Source organism: Phaethon aethereus, assembly GCF_964289735.1.
Source record: "Phaethon aethereus genome assembly, chromosome: 1".
Classification (NCBI taxonomy): domain Eukaryota; kingdom Metazoa; phylum Chordata; class Aves; order Phaethontiformes; family Phaethontidae; genus Phaethon; species Phaethon aethereus.
This window is the reverse complement of record NC_138575.1, coordinates 218,684,080-218,711,298: the sequence shown is the minus strand read 5'-3', so window position 1 is coordinate 218,711,298 and position 27,219 is coordinate 218,684,080. Positions and strand designations below refer to the sequence as shown.

General features: G+C 43.4%; 1 protein-coding gene across 3 annotated transcripts in view; it reads right to left on the bottom strand.

The window, feature by feature from the left end:
- Positions 1-27,219, bottom strand: part of TENM4 (teneurin transmembrane protein 4) — a gene marked incomplete at its 5' end in the record, with an annotated part of 367,633 nt that overhangs the window by 98,645 nt on the left and 241,769 nt on the right. For all 3 annotated transcript variants that reach the window (XM_082013817.1, XM_082013818.1, XM_082013819.1), the window contains 2 exons: positions 4,849-5,065; positions 21,376-21,522. In XM_082013817.1, the coding sequence (XP_081869943.1) occupies positions 4,849-5,065; positions 21,376-21,522 (364 nt within the window). The remainder of the gene's footprint in view (positions 1-4,848; positions 5,066-21,375; positions 21,523-27,219) is intronic.

The window sequence follows — 27,219 nt, the reverse complement described above, 5'->3', positions numbered from 1 at the left end:
AACACACTTTATCTTTCAAAGATGTCCTAACCCATGGAGCTGCTGTGCTCCACGAGCTCCTGCATCATCTCCAGGGTGACCCACGGCATTTCGCTGCCAGCCCAGCTGAGCCGTATCCCGCTGGAGCCGGGCCAGAGCCATCTCAGGAGAAATCATCAGGAGAAAGTCACACCTGATGAGTTTGGGTTTTTTGACTTCTAACTTTGTCTTTAGCTAGAAAAGAAGCTTTTCTTACTTCACTGTATCAAAGTCACACTTTTCTTGAGGGAAAAGTACAGAAAAGAGAGAGCACTTTGGTTTCCCTGTGAAGGAACCTCAGGAAGATCTGCTGGGGTGAACCCGCAGCCCTCCATGTGTGGGAAGAAATGGGTGAAAGGAAAAGAGAAGGCACTTTGAACATCTTCCTTCAAGGATACTAATATAATATTGTAATATTCTTCAAATCACTCAGAATTGAGCCAGATGGACTACCAAAATGTTTTGAAAGACATTTTGATCCACCCTTATTCTCTTAGTTGTTCTTTGGCCATGATCGATACTCACAATTTCAGTTTTGATGGGGTTTGGGATCGATGCAGTTTAACTCTGACAATAAAAACCATCCATTTATTTATTTGTAGTAAAATAGTGCACACATGCTTTTATAGCATTCCTGTCTATCCTCATCTAACAGGGCTTCTGTAGCCTTCCCCAGCTGGATCTGTAAGGTACGTTGTACAGGCTGGCACACAGCGGGGACACAGGGAGGTGGAGTGACGTGTTTACAGGAGATGTGCAAACTTAATTCTGAGCAGAATTTTAAATCATGAAAACAAACTACTTTTTGTACTTAGACTACTGACCTGAGGGCAATAAGAGACTACTCTTGCAGCTGATACCAGATGCTGCTCGCTGGTGTGTCTTTATAACTCAGCTGGTTATTTCTAGCTGCACATGTAATTGGGATGGGTTAACACTGCTGGCAGCAAGTAGATACGTACAACCTGTCCCAAAAAACAAGGGGTATAAAACACACCCACTTAAAAATCACCTGATTTCTTTTCAAAAATTCTTTACAAAAAATGCCAATTTCTGCACATGTTTTTCTGAAGTACTTTAATCCTACACCAACACTTAACATAGAAGACTCCGTGGATCAGGACTTTAGCCTATTCTTAGAATTTTCTGATACCGTCCCTTAAGAGAGAACAAATATATCAGGTGTCCTACTTGAAAGTCAACAACTTGACACCATTGCATTTTGTGCTGCTCCTTACGGTGATGGACAACTAGGAATGGCTTAAAAATACAAAGCAAACAGCAAGAGTAAGTGGTTTCAAAATCAATACAAGAACGATCAAGTAGCAGAAGAGTACTTGTTATCTGTTCATCAAAATGATGTGAAAAGACATTCTGTGCATTCAGAATTTAATTTAGCTACTTGCTTTATCATCATAAACACTCATTTCAATATGGGCAATGATTATTTTTTCCTCCCAAACATGAATAATATATAATTGCTGGTATTTTGGAGGAGACAAGGTCTTTACCTTTATCCATCAGGGTAATTTATCATTGTCTTTCTTTTTCTTCTGCAGCAGTGGTGAGAGCTTGTCAGCTCAGCTTGTTCTTAAAAAGCTGGAGTGTAATTCAATAATAAATTCACTTGAAGGCTAGCTGTCACGAGGCATTCATTTATTTGTATCCATTAGGTGATCTGCACTGCTGTTCTCTCTAAGGGCTAGCCAAGCTGCGTTTTTGAAGCCCAGGAAATATATTGCATAGATATTCAGTCATCTCCTTCACGCGGCTGCCATCCAGGAACGCGCACGTGCTGCGGTTCCCCCAGGGGTGGTAATCAGCCTGCCATGACCTGGTAAAGCCCTGAGGAGCAGGCTGTGGTTCCTGACCTGAATGATGAGTGTCCGCAACACCTCTGTGTTGCCAGCTTGTGGGGGACTGCTCATGGCAAGTGGCGTGGATCCAACCTCAATCCTACCCCATGAGGATGATGGCACTGGGACAGAAAGATCTAGGTTGTCCCACGCCCAGCAATCTACAGTCCTGATCTACACTAAGAAGGAGACGATTTCATGAATCACAGCGGCAGCAACAGAAGGGAGTGGGTTGTCCTAAGGGAGGATGCTGGAGCCCTCCACCAGAAGAAAAAGGTTTCCTGCCCTCCCTGCTGTTGGACAAACTATTGGGCCAGCAGCTGGGAGGAGAGATGAAAATGGTTCGTTTTACCCCCAGCTGGTGCTGTGATCTTCATGGAGACATTAAGCAGTTCCATGGATAAGAGAGATATTATCACCTGTCTGTTGTAAAAGCAACCGGAGGAGATTCAACAGCGAGAACGCTACTGCAGAAAGGGCATATGCACACATGCAAATACAGCCAGCCTCATTTGCCCAGACTAACTGGATCCCAGGCGGTCCCAGCCCGCGCTCCTCCATGGAGCGGTCACTCTCCGACCACTGCTGAAGCACCATCATCTCCAGGGTGGCGAGAGGCAGCTGTTTAAAAGCTCGGCTTTCTAGGTTGTGAAAACAGACAACTGAAACTACAAAGAGAAGCCAAGTAAGCAGAAAACGCTTGCAATGGTTGAGTTTATGTAGGTCTATAGGATCTTTAAGAACTAAAATGAACACATGTTGTCTTTTAAGATCCCAAAAGAGTAATGGCATTTTTAGCAACCCAACAGACCGATAAGCCTGGACTGTGTGCTGTCTCTGGGGAAAATATACCTTCTGTTGAGGTCCTTCACTGTTATTTGTAACTGCTCTCATGATGAGTCAAGATATTTAACTGGAGAGATGCAATACGATCACGGCTTGAGGTGACATATCTATAGACCATACTTAGTGATACACACCCTATGCTGGTATTTTGAGAACGGCAGCCTCATAAATCATTGCTATCTCTGTATAATTCTTCATGTTAACTTAAATGAAACAAAGAGCCCCATTTATTAGTTCCACTGCAGTTAATGAAAAGCAATCATCAACACCCTTCCTATTGACTTGAATCTTTGCATTCCCTCACTCTAGTCATCTATATGCCAGATAAACATTTCTGCCAGCAGGTGCTCCTTTTGAAACCCGAATCTTTCTTTAGCAGCACATCTACAGATAGATAGTAATTCCTTCCTACATAGAGATCTACCATCAGATCTATGAAACGCATGTAACTCCTGAAGGAGTTTATGTGACCCTAAATGACACAATCTTTCTGATGGTCCTCTGCTGGCACTCCCAGAAGCAAATTCACTGTATAAATGAGAAATTCCCATTATTTTCCCCCATCTCTGTGTGCTGCTGAATGCAAGCAGCCTTTAAACAGAAGTTGCAATCTTTTTTAATCATACGTATATGAAGACTCCTACAGTTCTTCAGTTTTATGGAAAAGTTCATTAAACGTGGACACGTGTCTGCCAGAACTCTCTACCTATCAGAATGGATACACACAGACCTAATACCAGAGTCCTCTGTGTAAAGGCTTCTGAGTGCAAGCTCAGCTGAGGAATTGCAACCTTAAATATATGAGAAAAATGAAATTATGAGTATAATCTATTTTATATTCTGAAGCCTGATTTCACAGCAACGAATCACAACAACTGACAGCAGAGAATTCACGGTGCTAACATTTAGTCCAGAGTCTGGACTCTTCGGTATCCAGAACATGCAATCTTCAGAATGCTGATGAAGTACAACAGTTTGCTACATAAGGAATGTTTGGCCTTAACCTGAATTACTGTTGTCAGCTTTCTTGGTCTCTGAAGGGCTTGGCAGCAAGACAAATCAGGGAAACTATCACAGCAGGCCAACTCCCTGACACTGGTGTGCTTCAAAGTGGTTCACGTCTTAGGTCAGCCTGTAGACCACTGGAGATGGCGATACATGGGAGTAATGTCCCTTCATGGAAGAGCATTAGGTCAGACCTCGAGGCCTGCTGAGATGCAAGTGCTGAAATAAATACCTGCACAAACCCTATGTTGTATATTTTTCAGTGCCAACTTATTCACTGCTGTGTGTGGGAAAGCTGAAAGTAAGCAGTTAATGACGGAGTGGAATTCAACACAGTCCAAACCTAAGTATTAGAATCACCTTCTGGCTCAGGGTCACCACTTCTGAAAGGCAACATTCAGGGCAGACACTGAGTGATCTAAGAATCTGGCACCCCAGGCTATGTATGATGGTGTTCTGCTATAAGCACACGGTTGTAAAGGGATGACCTCCTCGGACAGCCAGGCATGTACTTAAACAAATGGCTGAGATGCAGTCACAGAAGTGAACTGCAAAAGATTGCTTTGCCAGTTCCTGTTTCTTGATGGTGATTGCAGCGATAAAGAATGTCTCAGTATGAAAACCAATTTATATTGAAGTTGATTGTTTATATTGGAATTCACTCTATTAGACCTCCCTAGACTGTAAGATTTTCTTCAGTCCTTTTGAGGTCTCTCACAGGCACACTATAGACTGTAAATACCATTCTAGTCTCCCTCTCTTTTGGCTCTGTCAGTGGAAGAAGGTCTGCCATTGCTGTTTACGAGATACTTCTGGAAAATGTCAGTCACTTAAACGAGAAGAGCCCCGCTGAACGCATGGCTTTCACTGCGTGAAACAAGAGAAGGCCAGAAAGATGCAACTACCCATACGTGTTGGGAGAGAAGCATCTTGTCTTACTGGCTGGCAGGACATTGCAGATGGGGAGACAGTCAGCAGAATTACATCAGCCACGAAAGCCTTCAGACATCTACTTCCCTTAGACAATTTCCATGTTCTGCATCTTGCTGTCATTCCATGTCTTAAAATGGCCAAGTGGGTTACGCTTTACCTCTTAACCGAATCAAAACCAAAATTCACTTACCCTCCTTCAAAAGGGTTGTCTCCTGGGATGACGTGAGTGCTGTCCTTGCCGATTAGGAATTTGATCCGATCGTAGAACGAATGCAAGCTCTGCTGGGAGATGGGGGCTTGTGTCTCCTGGATGATATCCAGGGGGTCCGGGGAGCCCAGGCACAGCGCACTGACGTGGCACAGTGGCTGCAAGCAGCAGTCTGGGTCCATGCAATCCACCAGGCCATCTGCAGAAGGGTAAGGAAGGTTTTAGAGCAATGGTAACATGGAGTGTGGTAAACTTCAGGGTGCAAGAACTCTTTCTAATGCACGCAACAGAGGAATGGGAATTTACACCTACACAGAGTAAGGCATGTTTCTTTAAAACCCCAATAAAGAACATCAAATATGCATTAACATGCAACATTAATATGTAGTAATATGTAATATATGAAATCACACACATATACATGAAATTAGACCCTAAAAAAACCATCTTTCAGGTTAATTCTGGCATATGCCATTTTGCATCTCAATCACTCAGATAACTCCAGAGCCCCAAAAGGTGTTTTTTTTCCCGTCAATATACAAATGACATTTGTACACCAGTCCTGTGCCCTGTGCAAATCACAGGCACATTGTGTCGTACCAAAGCTAGCAGGGTCGCTTTCAGCAGGACTAAATAGTGAATAGAGCCATGGTATCTACCATGGCTACAGAGAGATCTATGCACGCAACCCACTAAAGATTCTGGCTAGATAGATGAGAAAGGAAGGGAGATTTTGCTGGCAAGGTTCGATCTCTTTTGGTCTTTGTCACATTTATTCCATGCAGACACAGAGTAACAGATGACCTCAAACTTGCAGGATCTAAATCTTGTACTTTCAGCACCACTAAATTAATAATAACAACAATAATAGCAGTGGACACACATGAGAAAAGCTTGCCAAGCGTACTCTAGTAAAACGAGAGTTTGCATATCTGTCAAGTCATCAAACGCACAGACAGTATTGCTTCCCTGCCCACTGCCATAGCGGCGTTCCCCAGTTCATTTGGAGATGCCACTGTTCATTGCAAACAGCTTAGCAAAAAGAGGTGACAGGAAAGGAAATACACAAAAAGCTCAGACGAGGTTTGATGAAGCATCGCATTTAGAAATAAAAGTTGTTAGCATGTAGTAGAGATGGCTTTGAATCAGATAAGAGAACTGGATGTTTTTGTTCTGGGGTAATGGGATATGGAGCCCTTCACTTCCAACTCATCAGTTCAAGCAAGTCAGTTTGATAGTGGAAGAAAAGTGTTACCATGTGATGGCTGTTAAAGACCTATGTGAAATGAGTGGTTGCAGGGAGCTCTATATATCAGAGAAACCACCTTTACAGCCAGCATCCTACTAACGATTTCAGCACAGAGGCAAGAAATGAATGTGCTTCGAGCGCAACATGGTCCTGAGAGGTAGGTCTCTCCTGAAGTGGGATGAGATTTGGAGTTGTCAGGACAATGTATTTTTTATTTCAAAGAAACAGTAAATTAAAACAAGACAGTTTGTCATGATTAGATTGTGAGCTTCAGTTTCATCCCAGTTAGACCAGTATGAGTTAGAAGTCCTTTCACTAATGTTATTTGCATTACTTTGAATTTACTGTAATATAAACAGGATGAGAATCTGATCTGTTATTATTGCTCTGGTACTTACGACGGCTTACACGTCATGGACTCAGATTCTGTTGAGTTCTACCTGTTCCATTCTTGGAAGATTCTAGCGCCATAAAACATCACTGGCAGCATCATTTCATGCGGTTACCCATACACAGAAAAACGAACAAAAAGCCTGTTCAGCATACCCAGAGCTTCCAGTCTGTGTGGGTCAAAGTGCAATGAATATCTGCTCCATGTAGACATGTACACACACACAATGAGTCATTTTCACAAGTGCTCTGCACCTGCCATTAATGGTAACATCAGAGAATCATAAAATCATAGAATGGTTTGCATTGGAAGCGACCTTAAAGATCATCTAGTCCAACCCCTCTGTCATGTTCAGGGACACCTTCCCCTAGACCAGGTTGCTCAAAGCCCCATCCAGCCTCGCCTTAAGACTTCCAGGGATGGGGCATCCACAGCTTCTCTGGGCAACCTGTGCCAGTGCCTCATCACCCTCATAGCGAAGAGCTTCTTCCTTAGATCTAATCTAAATCCACCCTCTCTCGGTTTAAAGCCATTATCCCTTGTCCTATCACCACATGCCTTTGTAAAAAGTCCCTCTTCAGCTTTCTTGTAGGCGCCCTTCAGGTACTGGCAGGCTGCAAGAAGGTCTCCCCGGAGCCTTCTCTTCTCCAGATTGAAAAACCCCAATTCTCTCAGCCTGTCCTCACAGGAGAGATGCTCCTCTCCTATGGGATAATGATAATGGGAGCAGTGTTAGATTAGCAAAAGTGCTTTTGAAAATTCCATCCATTATCCTTACCTCTGTCTGTTCTGCTATCTCTACATCTTTATAACTCCTCACAAAATTGCCACAAAAATTTATCAGCTTGGGCACAAAACCTACCCATCTGCCTTTTCTCTTGATGACTAGTGATAATGAAGAAGAACTAATTACGTTTTATTTGCCCATTAAAAAAATGACTTGCTGCAGACGATTAGGCCGGTAGGATTCTGGAAGGTCAAATCTCAGATGGAGTTTGAGAGACCATTTACAGAATAAAGACTTGTGTAGATGTAATATGCTTATCCATAGCTAATCGATAGAAAAAAAAGATGGAAAAGGAACAACAAACCAGCCTTGGTTGACTACATTGACTACAGTTTCGAGCAAGATAAAATATGGTCATTTTCTCCCACACATTAATAATGTTTTCTAAGGATACAGACACTCTACTGAGAGGACGGCAAACCAGCTGTACCATTCCTTGTCATTACCCTGTCTTTATTGCAGGCATCAGAAATGGTTTTTGGGACCTGAAGCCGCAAGATAGCAAGGAAACGTTGCCTTTGCAGGAAACAGTAGATAAATGTTTGAAGAACAGATGCACAGGACAATGTTTTGTACAGGTGGGAATGCTGAGGACTCATCTGCAGATAAGTCTTTCAACTAATGTGTTTCAGGCCTGTATGGAATAAGTTGGGGGTAATTACACCAGAGAGGTTTGTTGCTGACATCTTAAAGCCACTGAGGTCCTCAAGAGCTGAAATGGGGTTTAGCTACTTAACTCACTCCAATATCAACAGCAGTCTCAGGGCAAAGCATTTCTTTAGATTAGAAAATGTGAAGGACATTTTTGTGACATGGAGAACACCAAGAGTTATGCTACAAACCAGACCATAAATGTCTCCATCTGAATATTGTTTTCTTGTGTTTTTTTATTGTATGGTCCACAAGTGATCCAGTGGTGCAGCAAAGGAAAATATAGCAGGGTATAATCACAGAATCACAGAATCATTAAGGTTGGAAAAGGCCTTTAAGATCATCAAGTCCAACCATCAACCCAACACCACCGTGCCCACTAAACCGTGTCCTGAAGTACCACGTCTACATGTTTTTTAAACACTTCCAGTGATGGTGACTCCACCACCTCCCTGGGCAGCCTGTTCCAGTGCTTGACCACTCTCTCAGTAAAGAATTTTTTCCTAATATCCAATCTAAACCTCCCCTGGTGCAACTTGAGGCCATTTCCTCTTGTTCTATTGCTAGTTACTTGGGAGAAGAGACCAACACCCTCGTCACCACAACCCCCTTTCAGGTAGTTGTAGAGAGCGATAAGGTCTCCCCTCAGCCTCCTCTTCTCCAGGGTGAACAAGCCCAGTTCCCTCAGCCACTGCTCATCATAAGACTTGTGCTCCAGACCCCTCACCAGCTTCGTTGCCCTTCTCTGGACACGCTCCAGCACCTCAATGTCCTTCTTGTAGTGAGGGGCCCAAAACTGAACACAGGATTCAAGGTGAATCTCACAAAACAATATGAAGTAATAATACAAAACACCTTTGAAATTTATAAAGCATAAAGGTGAATTTTCCTTAGAACTCATTGCAAAATTTTCAGGGAAGTAACAGAAGGAGGTGAACATGGGACCTAGTGGCTTCTGCACCCCAAGTTTTGCAGCAACAAAGCCACAGAGGCCCATGATCCATGCGTGAATTCCTAACTCCGGTAGCTTCCAGAGCACAGATACGCAGCACAGTAAGTTCTCAGCTACGGCTATGCTTATACAGCTCTTTGTTTTAAAAAGTGGCAGCTCCCTTATTCGACGTATAGCTATAATAAGACCATGGCACTTCAGACCAGGGAGCAAATGTGTTACTGAATTATCTCCATGCAAGGTTGAAAGTCTTGCATAGAGGGATTACAGTAATTCATGTGCTTTAAGGTCAAAGAGGCTACTATGATCAGCTTGTCTGACCTCTTATATATGCAGGCTGCTCATTTTTTTACCCCCAGAATGGGATTAAAGCCTGTCTTTTAGAAAGATATCTCATATATCAAAAGCAGCTGATTACAGTGAGTCCACCACTTCCTCTGGTAAGCTATTCAAATGCTTAATTACTGCTAGGAAACTGCATCTTATTTCAAGGTTGAACTTGTCTAACTCCAATTTCCCACCACTGGAACTTGTTTTGCCTTTGTCTGCAAGGTTACCAATATTTCCTTCTGCCCTGCATGCTCAGAGAAGTCTTTTCCAAGTGCAAGTACCTCCACACAGAGAAACAATTCATTCCAAACTTTTTCACTGAACAGCCGAGGAAGATTGAACTTCCCAGCATAAGGTTTATTTTCCAGCTGCCAGATTTTTTTTGTGTGTGGCATCCTTTGAACTCTTTCCAGTAATTTCACATCTTTTGTTATATGTGGGCACCAACACTGGACACAGAACTCTGGCAGCAATATTGGGTACAGAAGAGACACCACTTCCCAACTTTTGGGTTTTTATACTTCCAAGGTTCACAGTAGCCTTTTAGCTACAGCCTTGCACTGAGAACTCATGTTGAGACAAGTATCTCCAGTAACCTCTAAATCCTGTTCTGAGTCATCGCATTTCAAGAGTCTCCCAACCAGTATGACATGCTTTCTTTGTTCCCAGGGGCATTACCTTGCATTTTGCTGCATTTAGACACATTTTGTTTGATTGTGACCTTGTAGTGATGTGAGTCAGATGACTCTATCAAAATGATCTGGGTACACTATTTACCACCATACCAAACTTCAGGTGACTTGAAGATTTTACCAGGAGAGATTTAAACTACACTCTAAGACAATGATGAAAATGCTGAATAGGGTTGGCTATAACAACCAGTTCCAAGGGATCCCTTCAGAAACAGCTTCAATTATGGATGCCTTTCAACTAACAAGTTAATTTGGAGATCTGTCACTGAGCCAGATTTTAAGCCACCTCTTGTGTTCCTTATTACTTCCATGTAATAAGAGTTTTTACATCTTTGAGACATTTTATGCATCCTATGTAGATACACATGTCCTTTTGGCAGTCCTGCTGAAACTAAAACTCTTTTGTCACACCTCCTATGTATAAAGCCATGAGATAAATACCTTTTGCAATCTCAGAGTTGCCATGGGGTGAAACAAATCACTGCCTTTGTGAAAAGAGAGCCGTTGGCAAGACATTGGCACATCTGGTAAATAATGTGATCATAATTGCATCTTTCCCTCATGTAATCATAGAGTAAGACTGGATGGGACCTCTGTAGGTCATCGTGTGAGCCCTGTCTCATTTCCTTCAGAGAGAGACATACATGCAGAATGAACTGGGCTCAGCAGAAAACCTGCCTTTTCCGCCACTGAGGATAAAGCAGCTCCAATTTATTCACCTAATGTTATTTGTTAGCAGACCAAGCCCACTTTGATCAGATAATCTGCACTCTATATATCACTAGACAGTGAGTTTTACTTTGGGATTACTGCATCTAGCTCCTATCTCATGGGTGGGGTTGGAATAATGGTTTTAGAAAGATGCTCTGTCTCATTTTAAAGATTGCAAATCCACCAATCCCCTTAGTGAGCTCTTCCAAACACTAACGTAGACTGTAAACTCTTCGGGAGCAGAGACTGTCTTTTTATTTTCTGTTCACACAACGTCTGAAGTGCCAGCACAACCCACTGAAATAACTACAATTCTCATTAAAAATTTGTATCTGCAATGTATTTTCAGCCTGTTCTCCATAAAGCATTGTTTCATGGAAGGGACTAAACTCTAAAGCTATCTGTGTCTTCTTGGAGCAGCACCTTGGCCTACAAGGTGATACTTGCTTAATACCAGCTGGAAAACACCTGGTATTAACTGACTTTCAACATTCTCACTGCGGCAACTGGGACAGCTACGTTACGTAATGACAATAGATCTGAATGTTGACCTTGCTCAGGAGTTTCACAAGATACTCAGTATCATAACCGCCTTCCACAAATAGTCACCTGGATGCCAAATTTAAGATTGGCTTTCAAACCCATCACTTGGCTTGTGACCCACTACTTTCTGAAAATCATGCCTTTTATGATGTTTAAATAGCATACAAAAAAATACAGCTACCCAAACCAACCAGAAATTTTGAGACTCTGGAGCTACTGGGGTCAGTGTGGAGGACTCAGGGCTGTGTTTTGCTTACCTTGCCCACCAGAGCTTCAGGTGGGCTGGAGGAGCACTACTTCATGCTCCCTGGCATTTACCACACAAGGAGTTGCAGGATCCAAGCCAAAAGTAACTTCCTTCTCAAAAAAAACCCAACAAATAAACTGAACCTGTTCCAGGTGTGTTATGACAGAAACAAGTTTGCTATGGTGAGCACCACATCTGCCAGGGGTTGGTTAAATGGGACATGCTCCTTCCCACCGAGCATGCGGGACGGGGCAGGTGCTGAGTAACTGCAGGGGGGTTGTGACTGCCTTCCTTGCCTGTAAGCCTTCACGTCCAGACTCGCGGGCTTGCCTGAAAGCCTGCTTTGCTAGGAACGGATTACGATCCTAAGGCACACAACCAGCCACTAACATAAAAACCCCTGTGTGCCTATTGACCACCACTGCTTATTAGGAGAGGTAGACCTTTCGGCTTACTTCTAAGCTATGATGAGATGAGCGTGACATATTCCCTCCCCAGAACAAAAACTAATTGTCTCATTCACAGCCACTACTATCCTGCAAAATAATTGCTCTCCAGCAGCAATGGGGCTACTGTCCCCATGTTCCTTGGGTTGCTGCTGCGCTTGCTGGCTGCAAACTGCTCACAAATTCCACAGCAGCCTCATTCATCTTTCCAGACTCACGCAGTCTGGCTTCCAAGTCCCTCACCCACCACCACGCAGAGCCAACAAGGTGTCAAGGATTAGAGTTTTGTACAGAAGCAAAGGGCTGGTTTTGAGAGACTGCTTCTGCAGTAAACAAGATCAGCTGAGAGCTAATAAAATTTCAAATTAGCTGTGACTTTTCATGGCCCCACAATTGTGTTGGCTGATTTAATGGGCAGCGTCTTAGCTCGGCGAGATTGAATAATTGAGCATTTCTACAGAGTGATGGATGCTGCAACAAAAATCCATCATACTAACATCAACAACAGAATGCAAATAACCTTCAGCCAGGGGTGTTATTATGTGTTTAGCAGAGGCTGACAGGTGCTGCATGTGGAGCCTTGGGCTGGACCAGGCATGCCACAGGTAGGGACGGACCTGTTTGTAGGCAGAGAACGTCCTGTGGCCTGTGACACGCACTGGGAGCCCCGGACACACAGGCAGTCAGGAGGAGGTGAGCCTAAGGAGCCTTACTGGGGTACATCTGGGACAGTGTTAAACGACAAACTCAAGGATTGCTCTGGCTGAAGATGATGAGGCTTTTTGCCACCGGCTGCAGTGGAAGAGCCTCTGTGAGCAACTGTACTAGGCAAAAAAAACCAGAAAGAAAAATAACAATTAAAAAAATTGTCTTTCAGGAGTATTTTCATTGCCAATGAAAGCATAAATGCATCTCTCACCTCACCCTGTTCTCATCTTGCACTTTCCTTTTTGTGCCATTCACCAGGCAACATTATCCCTTTTTGTGGGGACACTCTTTGTCTTGTCCTGTGATGATTTTTGCTTATTATTGGCAGAGTTGGCTAGGGAGGGTTTAAAATGCAGATGCTCAAAGGTAAAGCTAACAGAGGGTTAGTCTTACCCTTGAGCAAATCAGATTTTACCCTTCCAGCTCTAGTCTAAACTCTGGTGAAACAGAGACTAAAGGAATGGCTCAGTACTTCTACACAACACACAAGTTATAGTTTATGTGAATGCTTGTGCTGATGAAGGTTTACAGGAGTAATGATGTTCTGCCCTGAGTTGAGGACCGACACTCAATTTACTTCAATTGGATTTGGGGAATAAATAGGTTTTACTCCAGTGCTTTGCAGAGAACAATTTTACCTACTCAACAAAAGAGTTGTAGCTTTTAGCCCCACTGTAAGGAATCAAAGGGAAACAAAACACAAATGTAAGGAACAAGAGTATTGTGAGTGTCAACGCCCTGTGATCATGTTAGCTGTTAATATTCTCTTCGCTCTTTCTATCCCACCTGCTCTGTTTGGATTTTGCCTGAATAAGGGTCTCACTGGTTCTTTCCTGGCTAAATCAGATTGCTGGCTGCCTGGGAGAGGAATTGCCCTCCCATCTTTCTCTATGTGCTCAGCACGTGTTTGCAAGTTCCAAATGATATAGTCATATGTAATAATAACCATGTATTTGAATTACAAGACTCCATGGGCTCTAGTGCAGAACGGAGCTCTGCAGTGCAAGTCACTACAGAAATACTCTGCAAAAAGTTCATCCTAATCCAGAGCTACATTCTTGTATAAAAAAAATCTGAAAAGAAAAAGAAGGGAAGGAGGAAATGACAGAAATAATCTGTCATTGACAGATCAATGTCATCTATCAATGACATGGTAATCACCACTAGCTGGGCATAAACCAGAGCTATAGTGATGTGCTTAGAGTCTACAAGTTCACAGCTTCCTCCAGCTCATCACTGCTCTGGAGAACACGGTGGATGTAGCTGGCTTCATGGCTTTCTTCCTTTCTCCAGGGAGGGTTTTAACAAAGGGACTTAGGCATTGCACACCCAGCAAAGCCGCACAGAAACCAGGCAATCTGTGTTTGGAGTGAAATTCCTGAAGGTGAGCCGAGCAAGGCACATGAGGGCCCTTCCCAGCACAGGAGAGACTGGCAGTAAGTCTGGGTTGCTTAACCTGATCAATGGTCATGCAATGCTGTATCTGAAACTTCCTCCTTCAGCAGCCAAAGCACCTCTCAAAAGTGATTCCTCTGAGGAAAAGGGATTCAGAGCTTAGAATTTTTTTGTGGGAGCAATAGGTTCACACCCTCAGCAGCTGAGATATCCTTGTCACCAAGGTCTCTCGCATTCCTGGCAAGTGCTGAAAGTGTTAAGCTACTGCTGAAAAGTTCACCCTAACATACTCTGTTGACTGAATCCAAGGCAATTCAAGCAATCATCTGAGCACAGCTTGGAAAGTGGTCTCAGATAACTCAGACATAGGCATGTTTCTCAAATCCTTTTCCCGTCAGGGGGAAAGCGGCCATGCACTCTATGCACCTTGAGCACACTCAGGGCAAAACTTTACGTCTCGAAGGGGACTTTCTGCCCGAAACGGGAGGCAAGAGTTTGCCTCAGGTGATAAAGCAGGTCTGGCAGAGCTTTCCTGAATTTGTCCTTTTAGCATTGGTGCCCAAACTCTGTTTAAGGATCTTTTCAGGTGCAGAAATGCTTTGTGAAATGCATGCCCAAGCCTGTCTTTTCTGAAGATGGTTCATGTCACCTTTTGTCACATCTTATATACCAGCAGTGCCCTCTTCCCATCAGTAATTTATCTCATTTCAGCACAAAATGGTACATTTATTTTGAAACAGAGGACACTTTCATGGTTTCTTTCTATACCTACTAATCAAAGGTATTTCATTAAGGACTAGTCAAAAGTACCAGGAACTTTCCCAAGCTGTCAAGACAACTCCCAGCCTCTGCTAGACCCTCAGTTGCCAACACATCGTCCTCAGATGCACAACCAGCACCTTCTTCTAGCTGCTGTAACGCGTGGGTTCACAGCACCCCTGACAGCCCCAGCAGCAGGCGATACCCAAGTGTTACCATCCAACGCAGAATCAGCAAAGAGCCAAAACCTGAAAATGTGAACCGGTCATTTTGTTCTTTTACTTGAGAGAAGGTTGATTAACAGTCATCATAAAACGGAGGAAGAGAAGCTGGGTGATTTATAACAAATTATACCAGCTACCCAATCTTTTCAGGTACAGCACACTTTCTCATCTTTTTACCAGTGCTTTATGGTTCTTCCAAGATGGCCCTATTGTTTGACTGGATCTATCTGTGATGGTAAATGCTAATTTATGACGGCTGTTTTCCCAGGTGTGTTCAGATCTCAACACTTGGCTTCATAAATGTAGCTAGCACATTAATGCATCATTTTTTATGGTTTCGAGGAAGCAGACATCTCCCACACCATGCCCAGGAGACAATCTCCTCATGCTATAAAAGCCTTGCAGGCATGAAGTAAAGGTTCATAACAGTGTGCAAAACAAAAAAGAAAATATCTGAAAGCACCCCACCACCTTGTCTGCAGCTCAAACATTTGCAAAGATAAAGGTTGGCGTTCTGGGGTTCTCCTGGACTCTTTACAATTCCATTTACAACCCTGACACTACCTTCAGGTGTAACCCTATGTACTGGCAAAGAGCATGCAGACTCCTGCCAGCTCTCTAACACATTATTTGGCACGTGGTGGACAGATGGTGGACACATGGCTGTTAAGAAGGCCACTGTCCAGTGCCAAAATTTTTCTTGCCAAAGAATTTGAAATGCTGCTGTCCCAAAGCATTATACAAGTCTCCATCTTACTACAAGCACTACCTGATCCTTGAATGGGGCAAGCAAGACATGAAGCACTGCTATGTGGACCTGCACCAATGGGTTATGGTAGAGTTAATCAAACAACATTGATTTGCCTCAGACAACCCATTCCTGAATTGCATCATCCCTGAAGTGAGACTTGGTTTCTAGTGGCAGCAGTAACTAATACTCAAGGCTTCAAGGAAAGGCAAAAATCCCGTGTGTAGTGGCTTGGTGTCTCTGACCTGCTCACTGCTCCAGGGTTGGAAGACTAAGGCAACTTTTTGTTTCGTGGCCCAGGAGGATAGAGGGAAGGTAACCATAAGGGTTGCTCCACCTGCTAGCTCTTCGGTAGCATCTGGTTGAGCACAGATTGAACTTGCAAAGGCAAAACAGGGCCACATGTACATTGGAACGCTGTGCTCATGCTAGGCTAAATGCACTGCATGTAGCTGCCATGAATGAGACATAAACTGAGGGGAGAAGTTTTGCTACTACAATTCTTGCAGGAAAAGATAACAGAATGGTTTATTTTCTTCGCTGAAACCAGGATTCTCCCAAAGAAAGATCATTGACTAGGGGACATGTAAGAAAAATGAAGTTACTGTACTTCTATGCAACAGCGTGTAATATACATTAGGATAGGCCAGCATTATTTAACTGTGAAGATTATCTATCTGTCTATCTATCCATCTGTTTATCTATCTATTTACATTATCCTGCACTAATTACTAACACAATCCTTTGGAAATGTTTCGCTTGGGAAGAGGCAGCAGAGACAAGCAGACAACTGGACATTAATCTGTAATGAATATGAAGGGTTAGATAATATTAGGAACATTTATATTTTATTTTTTGTCTGAGAAAGACTCCTGCCTTTCACAAGTAAAGTAGATTCACTTTGAGCAGAGTTCAGCAGCTGTTTAGCAGCTTGAATGGTTCAAAGCAGGAGATGAAGGATGCAGACAGTTCTGCTTCCTGGAGAACCAGCAATATTTACCTTATCTGGAAGACTTGGCTACCCTGGAAAAGCCCAAAACAATAACAAAGGCCCTCAAGTGAAGTTACTGTGTTGATCACAGAGAACTTTTAGACCAAAAGAATAATTTAGTTTAATAACTATAATTCTTTTATGGCTTCAGGACAGTGGGGTGTATCCAGACAATGATATGGTGAATTGGCCAACTCTCTGGCTCTCAGTATGGAGGGATTCATACAGCTGGATGATACCTCCAGAGCAAAGATGGTGAATGCAGTTTTGCTGCCCAAGAGCGTATCTGTGAGATTGTGAAGAATATCCTCTCCTCTCCTCTCCTCTCCTCTCCTCTCCTCTCCTCTCCTCTCCTCTCCTCTCCTCTCCTCTCCTCTCCTCTCCTCTCCTCTCCTCTCCTCTCCTCTCCTCTCCTCTCCTCTCCTCTCCTCTCCTCTCCTCTCCTCTCCTCTCCTCTCCTCTCCTCTCCTCTCCTCTCCTCTCCTCTCCTCTCCTCTCCTCTCCTCTCCTCTCCTCTCCTCTCCTCTCCTCTCCTCTCCTCTCTCTCTCCTCTCCTCTCCTCTCCTCTCCTCCCCTCCCCTCCCCTCCCCTCCCCTCCCCTCCCCTCCCCTCCCCTCCCTTCCCCTCCCTTCCCCTCCCCTCTCATCTTTCCCTCTCTTTTCCCTGTGCATTCTGTTCCTGATGAAGGAACCTACAAATGCAACGGAGCCCATATTTGACCTATGGAGTATCAGTCTCTTCTCAAGGCTTTGTCAAATGTCATTAACTCCACTTTTAGGACTTGTCACAGAAGATAATTTCCTTAGTCTTTTAAACCTTCAAGCTTCTTATTCTTCAAGAACATGACAGAGCTCTCAGCGTGGGGTGAGACAGGACTACTCTCAGGTAGTGAGTGTTTGTAGCCATGAATAAGGGAGGTTATTTTCTGCCAAAGAGAGGCAAGAATCACTTTTCTCAGCTCATTTTAAGGGAAAAACCTCACATTTGTTGTAATACAGGTGGCCTTTTAGGTCAAACGTGCAAAATCCTAGCCTGTTACCCAGATTTTTAAAGCTCTAACACTGCACTGTTTTCCCTTGACTGATACTGGATTATTGTCTGCTCTCAGCTACAACTCCTTTCAAGTTGATGGTCTTTGTGTTTAAAAGTGTAAATAAAGTGGACCTGGGTGTGAAACCTAAGTGATAGCTTTGACAAATGACACTCACGTGTGGAGAAGGGACTGCTCTCCAAGACACCTTTTTTCTAACCTGAATGGAGATTATATTTCACTGAGTCTCTCTCGGAGTCACTTCTGCTTAGCTTGGTATTGTTTATCTGAACAGCCTCCAGATTTAAGAGACAAACACACCCTGTAATTTGGTACCCGTCTCCCTCAGGGTATGATTAGTCTGGGATCTGATGAAAAAGATTCTGACTTCAGCTCCCATTATCCCAAGGAATTTCCGGCTGCAGGGATCTTGATTAGCAGACACTCGATACCCCAGTGCGGGAACCAGCTTCCGATGAGCTGAGGCAGAGCGAAACCCCCCGTAGCGTGAATGGCCCCACGGTGGTGTCTCCGGTTTGAGAAATGCTGCTCTGAGGAGAAAACGACTCAAAGGGCAGTGGTCACCAACTGAAGTAGGCACCTATGACGTGATGACTGAAGTATCACAGAATCACAGAATCATTAAGGTTGGAAAAGACCTTTAAGATCATCAAGTCCAACCATCAACCCAACACCACCATGCCCACTAAACCGTGTCCTGAAGTGGCACATCTACACATTTTTTGAACGCCTCCAGTGATGGTGACTCCACCACCTCCCTGGGCAGCCTGTTCCAATGCTTGAACATGCTCTCAGTAACGAAATCTTTCCTAATATCTAGTCTAAAAGTACCTCACAGAGATGATGTCCTAAATCCATTTGTCTTTGCTGATGGTACCCATAGTGACTAGGTCAGATGTTTGACTTCTAAAGCTTCATGAAAGAACTACCATCTCCATTGCCTACATTCATGTGCATATGGAGACAAATTCAGCAACAGTCCTGAAATCCTTTATGGTGAACCAAAATAAACCACCTTTCTTCAGCCCTGAGCACACATCTCTCCAGAGACTATGATAGGATCCCAAAAGAGGGAGAAGCCAGAGTGCTTATACACATACTACGCGCTCTTTCACAAGGCTGTTCAGGCCTACATCTCTTCAGTGCTTTTTGAAGTGCAGCAGTTGCCCAAGGTATAATGTTTGTGGTGACAAAGTGGCTGCATTGAATATGGGATCAATTCTGCTCCTAAACACAGGTGCCTTGTGTCATTTGAGTTGCCTTTGGATAGCTGAGAAATCCAAAGGTTCATATATATGGTTTATATATATATATAAAAACCATGTCCTGGTTTATATATATGGACATATATATATGCTCTACTAGAGATCCAAGTTATTGTGAAGGGGAAGCCAGAAGCCAGCTGAGGTACTCCAGGATGTCTCAGATGGTGCTGGACAAAAGACAACAAACATTAAGTTGGAACACAGAAAATTTTGATTAGATATTAGGAGAAAAAAGTTTACTATAAGTATGGTCATATAGCGGAACAGGTTGCCCGGAGAGGTAGAATCTCTGTCCTTGGAGGTGTTCAAGAGTTGAGTGGACACAGCCTTGAGCAACCTGATGTAATTAGAACTGCTTTGACCAAGGGGTTGAACTAGATAACTGCTGGAGGACCCTCCCAACCTGAATTATTCTACGGATGTTCTACAAATTACTCCAGCTGTCTTGCTAGAGAAATCAGCATAAAAACTAGGAAACAGGTCCAGAATCAGCCTTTCTTCATGAGTCCATGTAACTATATTCCCTGGGCTAAACAAGGAACTCGGGCTTCAAAGCAGAATTGCCTCACCATGTAGATGCTCCTACATCGCAGGGGCTGAAATTCTAGATTTGAGACCACAAATACAAATAATCCATAAAAATGTATAAAAATCAAGTCAAGAAGGTAAATGTATTCCACTGTTCCACTTTCCAGCTGAGAAGAGTCCTTAGCAGCAATGTAGCAAAATCTAAGGAGCAGCGTAATGTATGACATGGATTATCTGTAAACTGTAATGCACACCATGTACATGTAGGTTTTTTAGTGTACCAAGAGTAAAGTCAACACTCATTTGTGGGCTCTGACACGTGAATAAGCTGTCGCAAGGCAATATGTTACAACCTATCAGTTGCTCTGCTCTAGCTGTGTACACCACTGCTCCACACAAGTTCACCAAATGCAAGTTAGCAGCTGCTGCGCACTACCTTGTAAACACGTCGATGCTTTTTGTCTCTCCTGTCTACCTCTGCTGTCCCGCAGGCTAGCAACGTGACAAACGGCTAGTTTCAAGGTGAGGGCAACCCAGTTACAACGTTAGCACCTTGAACCAGGAGATATGAGGAGATGGTGTTCCACCAACCTGCTCAGACTCTGGTCGTGCTCTTTTTGATGTTATACAGATGTGGCCTACGTTGTATGTTAGGCTGGATTACTCCTTCTTCCCTCTCTCTCTTTCTAAAAAGTTCACAGGGTTTTTGGTGGTTACTTTTTTTCCATGGAAACTGGGATTATCCTTGGCTCTATTTACATATTTTTACACATCTGATGTGATGAACTTTATTGCTGCCCTGTGGCAGCTGTAAATAGGAAAGACAAGTACAGCGATATTCAGTTTCATGTGAGGCAAAAAGCGACCTTTGTTTTATAGTGTGTACTCTTTGTATGGTTCTCCAATTTTTTCCATCTTTTCTAAAGGGATAATTTGGTCCATTTGCCATGCCAGATGTGCAGAAGTATTTTAAATATTCAATCAGAATCCCAGTTGCTGTGAAGCAGATAATGACAGTCTTGGCTTAGCTATTTTTATTTTTTTTTTAACTGTACTGTTCTTGTGACTATGATAACACAGAGGCTTGCAAAATGCAGTCTCCACTTCACAGCCTGGGTCCTGGCCCAGACTTGTGGTTTACAAAGCCTTTTGCTGAGTGACAACAAAACAAATTATGCAGTCCCCCTTATGCCTTAAATTTAATATCTCATCTCCTGCCCTCTAATTCAAACCTTCACACTGCACCAGGGTTTCCTTTGTAACGAGATAACTCTGAATATTAAGTTTGCATTACGCAGCGTTATTATTCACATGCCTGACATTACATATGGGACGGTAATCAATAAAACATGGTTTGAGAGGGCTTGGATGGCTTGTGGGCATGAGGATCAGTCACCAAAGCCTCTAAGATTCTGCAAAACATCCATCCCAAGTCAGCAGTGACCCACCGGAGAGCACTGATGAAAAACTCAGGCAGTGGAGCCAAAGTTGGAACAGTTGGGGACATTCGCTGTCTGAGGGGGTCCCATCGTGTCACCGCTGACCCGCACGGCTGGGGTGGGGCACGGGACCAGCGCATAGCCTCTGCTTGCTCTCTGGAATATGGACTTGATGTGAGGATAAACAAACCTCCCTCTTCAGCCCTAGCACCCCAAGTCCAGATCCGTTTCATTCGAATTCAGATCCACTCTGGCTGAGTCAGCCTGGCAGACTTTGCTGTCTGCTCCCCACCAGCTGTCAGAAAACCATCTGCCCTGCAGAATGGAGCCCAGCCGACTGTCCCCTGTGCAAGGTTCCCAGGCTCCGCGAAGCCTGATGCATCACGCGTGCTCAAGTCCTACCTCCGTCGTTGTCTTTCCCATCGCCGCACGCTGTCTCCATGGAGGTGTCGCAGCCCGCACCTCTCCAGCCCAGCTGGCAGACACAGTGCCAGCCATTCACGTCCAGAGTGCATCTGCCGTTGCCGTTACACAAGCCAGGGCATCCCTCTGCAAGGCAAACAGCCACACGTTCAAATGCGCTGGGAAGACAAAGCAACACAGCCTGGAAAAAGCTCATTAAACGGGTTTTTTCCCTTTGCCTTCACTTTATTTCTCCACTCCCACTTGGTGTCTTCCCACCTGGAATGAACTGCCCCGGTTTGGTATCAGAATGGTGGTGACCACTCAATGGGCTGCTGCTTCTGACTCTCCCAGGAGGTCCCCACAGCCCAGCCTCACAACTTGGATCAAGGGAACGGTGGGCTTCGGGAAGGCAGTGAGATTTTCCTGCTTCATTGGTTGTAAAACCCACCCTGCTCTCTGAGGCTCTCAAAGCCTTTCCTTTTGTAAGACCAAGATTTGGGGTTACCTAAATTGCGTATGGGGGTCCTAAAACCCAGTGGGATAAAGCAGCTGGCTTTCAGCAGTACTGAGATCTCAGACTGGCAAGCAGTCAAAGCTGCCTGGAAAGGGAAGACACTTCCTAAATTAGAAATATTTGGAGAACACCCAATTTCTCTACCTACATTTTGGGTGGGATTCATCTCATCTGGTTATGATTCATCTACAAGGGAGATGATACCTTCAACTCTCTCTGTAGTCAGCAGAGAAGATGACTGTCCCATGGCATAAATCCCTGCGTGCGTGTTAGATGCCCGTACAGACGAGCTGCAGTGCGCTCTGGAAACACCCATTTCTCCCCCGTGACTAGAGAGGAGCCCAGCACAGAGGCAGGCATTTCTTTTATAGGTGATAACACCTGGGGGAGAGGAGCACCAAGCTTCCAGTCTGCTCACTAGGGTTTGATTTTCTCATCTGATGACCTCCCGCTGAGACTTCCGTCCTTCCCCCCCACCCAGGAAGATAGCAGAGTAATTTCCACAGTGAGCAGCGGTGTGCGGAAGGCTGCTGAGATTGTACAGTTCTGGGGGCTTTTTACCCGCAGAGCTCAGAAATCTTTTCCAAGAAGCCATCAGAAAGGTAAGAGACGTTTTACAGCTTAGGAAACTGAAGTACAAGGGACTGAAGTGACTGTCAAGGTCACTCAGCAGGACTGATTATACCAGGAACACAATTCAGCCTTCCTAAGCCCCGTGTTAAGGCGCTCTCTATTTATATGTGTGCTGTGCAATCCTGCCACATAGTTCCTTTGGGCTCTCAGCTTTGCAAGACAGTTTTGCTTGTGAAATTGTGCAAACAACGCAGACCTATCCTGTCCTAACGGGGCACAACGTGACGGCGAAGAGTACCGAAAGGTGCGCGTCATCGCAACGTCTGGCTGACCGCATGATGCACGAGAGGCTGCCCAGGAAGTGCTGAGACAGCGTTTAGAGCGCACCACGCCATGGCGTGTCCCGCACTGGGGACACGTCATTCAGAAATGCCTTTCAACTAAGGAAAAGTTTCATGGTGAACTTAACGTCTTTTCTAGGATTGTTTTTCTAACAAGTGACAGATTTACAAGGATCAAATGGAATAAGGAAAAGGTGGTAAGGAAAAGTCCTTTAAAAGGATCTTAAATGAATTTTGCATTTACAAACGTTTTTGTTGTATTGCAGTCTTTCAAAATGTGTATTGAAATATGTCTGTGTGCATACAATATGTGTGTGTATGTGTGAGCATGCTTGTGTGTGTGCGTGTTTCAGTATTTATACACTAGAATAGTATTTATCTACTACAGAAGAGCTATTTACAGACGAGGCTACTTGAAATTCTCCATTTTAATATCCAGCTTTCAGTTACTTACAACAGTGCCAAACTTTTCACCATTTAATCCGATTTTTTTTCCATGCTGGAACTAATTTATGTGTGTGTTCCCTTTATTTACTTTTAGTACAAGCTGAAAGCATTCAGCTGTTTGGGAGAATGAGAGAGGAAGAAGTGTATCTCTTGTTAAAATAACCTCCTGAAATTACTTAGCTAGGTAGGTAATCCCACTTTGGAGTAGATAAATTCAGTTTGGATGGGACCATCCTAATGGTAGAGATATGACCGTTTTCCCCTCTTCATAAATCTGCCTAAATTTGTCTAGATGAAAAACATCTGAAGAAGTCTCACTTTATGTGTATTCTGCATAGCTCCATTAGAGCCTGGCTGGTGCATCACCACTGAGCACACTTCATGTTTTTACTGCTTGGGACTCTTCATAACCCATCCTAAAAAGTTCTTTTCTATCCTGCAGTTGCAGAGGCTGAGCAGGAAACTCCTTGCAAAGGTGCTGTGGTGTTGACCTGGACAGGAGTGCAGTGAGAACCAAAAAGAGTTGAGTGATGAGAAGTTGAAGACACCACAGTAGAAGGGTGAGAGAAGACAGGTTGGATAACACTAGATTTTTAACCCAACAAGTAGTGTTTAATTCCTGCAGCAGACTCTTACTTTCTGCAATGGGGAAGAAGACAGGTTTTAGAAGTTTTTGTTGGGAGCTAAAGACAAAAACTCTCCTGGGTTTGGTTCCAAGCCATGTAGGACCAGGTCCGAATCCTGGAAACGGTTTAAGTTAGGCCTATGAGGTTTCACATGATGAAAATTCAGAGGGAAAAGAGGGATTTCATTTTACTGTGGGTTTTTTCAATTATATTTTGTGCTTTATAATCTTCGGAACAAAGATCTCAAAGGCAAGGATCTAACATTATTAGACAGAAAAGATACTGTATTGACTGATCACTTGCTCTGAGAATGACAAAAGCAAATGATCTTCAAATGTCTCACATGAGGAGTGGCCAGCAAGTATAAGGAAAAACTAATATAACCATAAAAATTAGGAGCTCATATGGAGCTGCATGTGCTCTACTCTCCCAGGCTTAGGAAAGGGGGAATTTGGGGTGGCAGAAAATGGCTGATATAATTAGGATGGGAGCACCTTCTGCACCTTCTGCATCTGAGGAAATGAGCTTGATTTGTCTACTCTAGCACAGCAAAGGCTGAGAAGGCTATGATTGTTTTCCACAAAGGCATGAAACAGATAAACAGTGAGAAGGGAAAACAGCTATTTAAGCTGAAGAGAATAATGCTGGCATAAGAACAAATGGACATAAACCAAGCATGAATAAATTCTAGCTGGAAATTAGAAAGAAAAAAAAATAATTTGCCAGGATCAAAGGAATCAAGTTTTGGAGTAGCCTCCCTGTAGGAGTATTAAGGAGAAGAAGCCTCACTGATCTATCCATAGAGCTTGGTAAATTTATAAAAAGTTTTACACAATGCGGTTGCTCTTGACAGCAGAAGACTGGACTCTAACTGAGGAGACCCCATTCAGTCCTATGTCTTTGAATTTTGTGTGCAATTCACTGTCTATATAAAATGTTTGAGACTATCCGAATGGACTTCGTGATTTCCTCTGAATCTTTTTGATTGGGAACCACAGAAACCAAGTCAAGCATCTCAGAAGGTGGACAGAGGAAAAGCATCAGTTTAGAGACAAGACAGAAGAGAGAGAGAATCTCACGAGATTACGCCTTCCCAAAGGGTCCATTCCTCTTCCTCGACTATTAAGGGAACCCAGCATGACTAGCTGAGATATAAGCATCTATGCTGTAGATAAGTAAAGTGGGATAACACCCACCTGTAATGCCCAACGCCATTGTTTTGGCATCTTTCAAGTCTAGAAAGCAAATTTACCTGCTCCCATCAAGGAGGGAGCCATCTCTGGCTCCTAATGAGATAAATCTCTTCCGAGGAGTCAGAGAGAATTGTTTCCTAATGGGATAAATTCTTCACAGATCCACGAACATGAAACTTTTCAGATATTAACTATTACATTACAAGGTACAGCAAAGTATCTGTGCTGTGAGGATTAAATTGTACTTCTCCTGTGTCATGGGTTTGGTAGGACAGCAGACACAGTTTTCAGAAGTAATGAGAAAGGAAATCATTAATAGAAAACACCACAATTAAGCAGCAGCTGTCAGAAGACTCTTAGCTTCAGAAAGTTAGAAGTTAACATCGCTGTCTAGGCCAATGTATCCAGCAGAATGGACCTGTAAGTACTGCTATTTCTGAACTGGTTGGCTGCATAAAGACTTGGCCATCACTAACACTACAGGGACAGGAATGCCCAGTATTCCTCATTCCACAAACAGTGCACTTCAAAGCACTCGATGAAAAGACCATACAAAAAAACTTTATCCCTTCCTTTCCCCCATGCTGGGGTGTAAAGCAAAAAGATCATCTTGTCTCCAAAGTGCTTCTGAATATCAACACAGCAGGATGGCTTAATCCTCACAGATTTACACCACCATAATCTTGCAGCTCTGATTTCTCATAGCTAGAGTCACTAATGATCCAGTATTCCTGTTTGTGTTTGTTAACTGTATTTGGGTGACTAAGAGCATTTAATATATGAATAGGGCTTTTTGAGGAGGGCACAAAAAAACCCTTTATGTGAGTTTCCAACTGAAGGACATGAAAACTCTGCTGAAAGACGATGATGCTGTGGGACATTCGCAAAGATGTCAGGTCTACCATGCAAGAGAGAGACGGAAGCAATGTAAAAAGTGGACTAATTTTGAACTAGACAAGAAAAGAGTATCAGAGTCAAAGGAGACTGTCACCAGAGTAATAAATTACCCTGCCTTTTTAAGATTGTTGGTAAAATAATCTACTCTTAATGATCTGTACAGTTAAGGCCTTCTCTAATTAGTCCAATTATAAACAATGTTCAATGGGAATTTTCTTCAAGCCAAGCCTCATTGCCGCTTGAAATTGGACTTGAAAGATAACGCTATTATCTTTCCTCCAGTGTCAGTAGGAAAGCACTGACGAATGTTCTAGCAAGTCCCAAGAGACAGTGGTTGAGCTCTGAAATGAGTAGGACATGGCTGAATGCAACATGTGGGGACACAAGCACCTGGAGCTTGAGAGGACATCAGTGAGTGACCTGCAGAAGTTCTGTAGAGGAGGAGCAAAGCATCAGCTGATCCCTGCAAATTATGAGAAACCCAGTAAAGTGTCCTGAAAAACACCCAACTCAAACTACCACCGTGAATCCAGAAACCTTTAATCAGATGCATCCTGTGAAACACAGATTAAAGTTACTTGCCTGAGCTCCTATTGCTTATGGCTGTACAAAGTGGCTGAGGCCAGACCTTGGGTTCTCACTGCTTCTCAGACTTCAGGAGCAGCCCAAAGAAGTCACCTTGCAGCCATCCCTGAATTCAGATATTGTTCAGCATCCTTCCATTTCAGGCTAGCTGTTTATATGCCTCACTATGGTGTTAATGTGGTTATTTTTTAAGAGCAAAAATTGATAAACAACGATAGAAATTAATTACATCGATGTACTATCAGCTCCAATGGTATTCTGGATGGAGAAGTTCTCTCTAAAATCAGCATCTCTTTAATAGTAGGCACTTCTTTTCATTTTAAGCATTACTAGTGTTAATTAGGCCTTAGTTTAGAAGACTCCATTCCAATTCTAGTTAGAGCTTCCTGGTTTAATCATGCTGATGCTTGCTCTTGAAACTTGCCCTCCAATTTAGAAACAATTCTGCATCTTCTCTGACTTACCGGTTTATTGTAAAGCTGCAGGAAAGATTTTGCAGTAAATCAGGCTCACCCTTGACAACACAGGATTATTGGGAAGGGATTTCAACCAGAAAGATGTTAATAATTAAGAAAGCCAAAAGGGCACGAGTAATTTAGTTTTGAAAAATGCACACCATGCAGTGAGCCAAGTAAAAAACATGTACTTTTAATGTTTCAGCTATT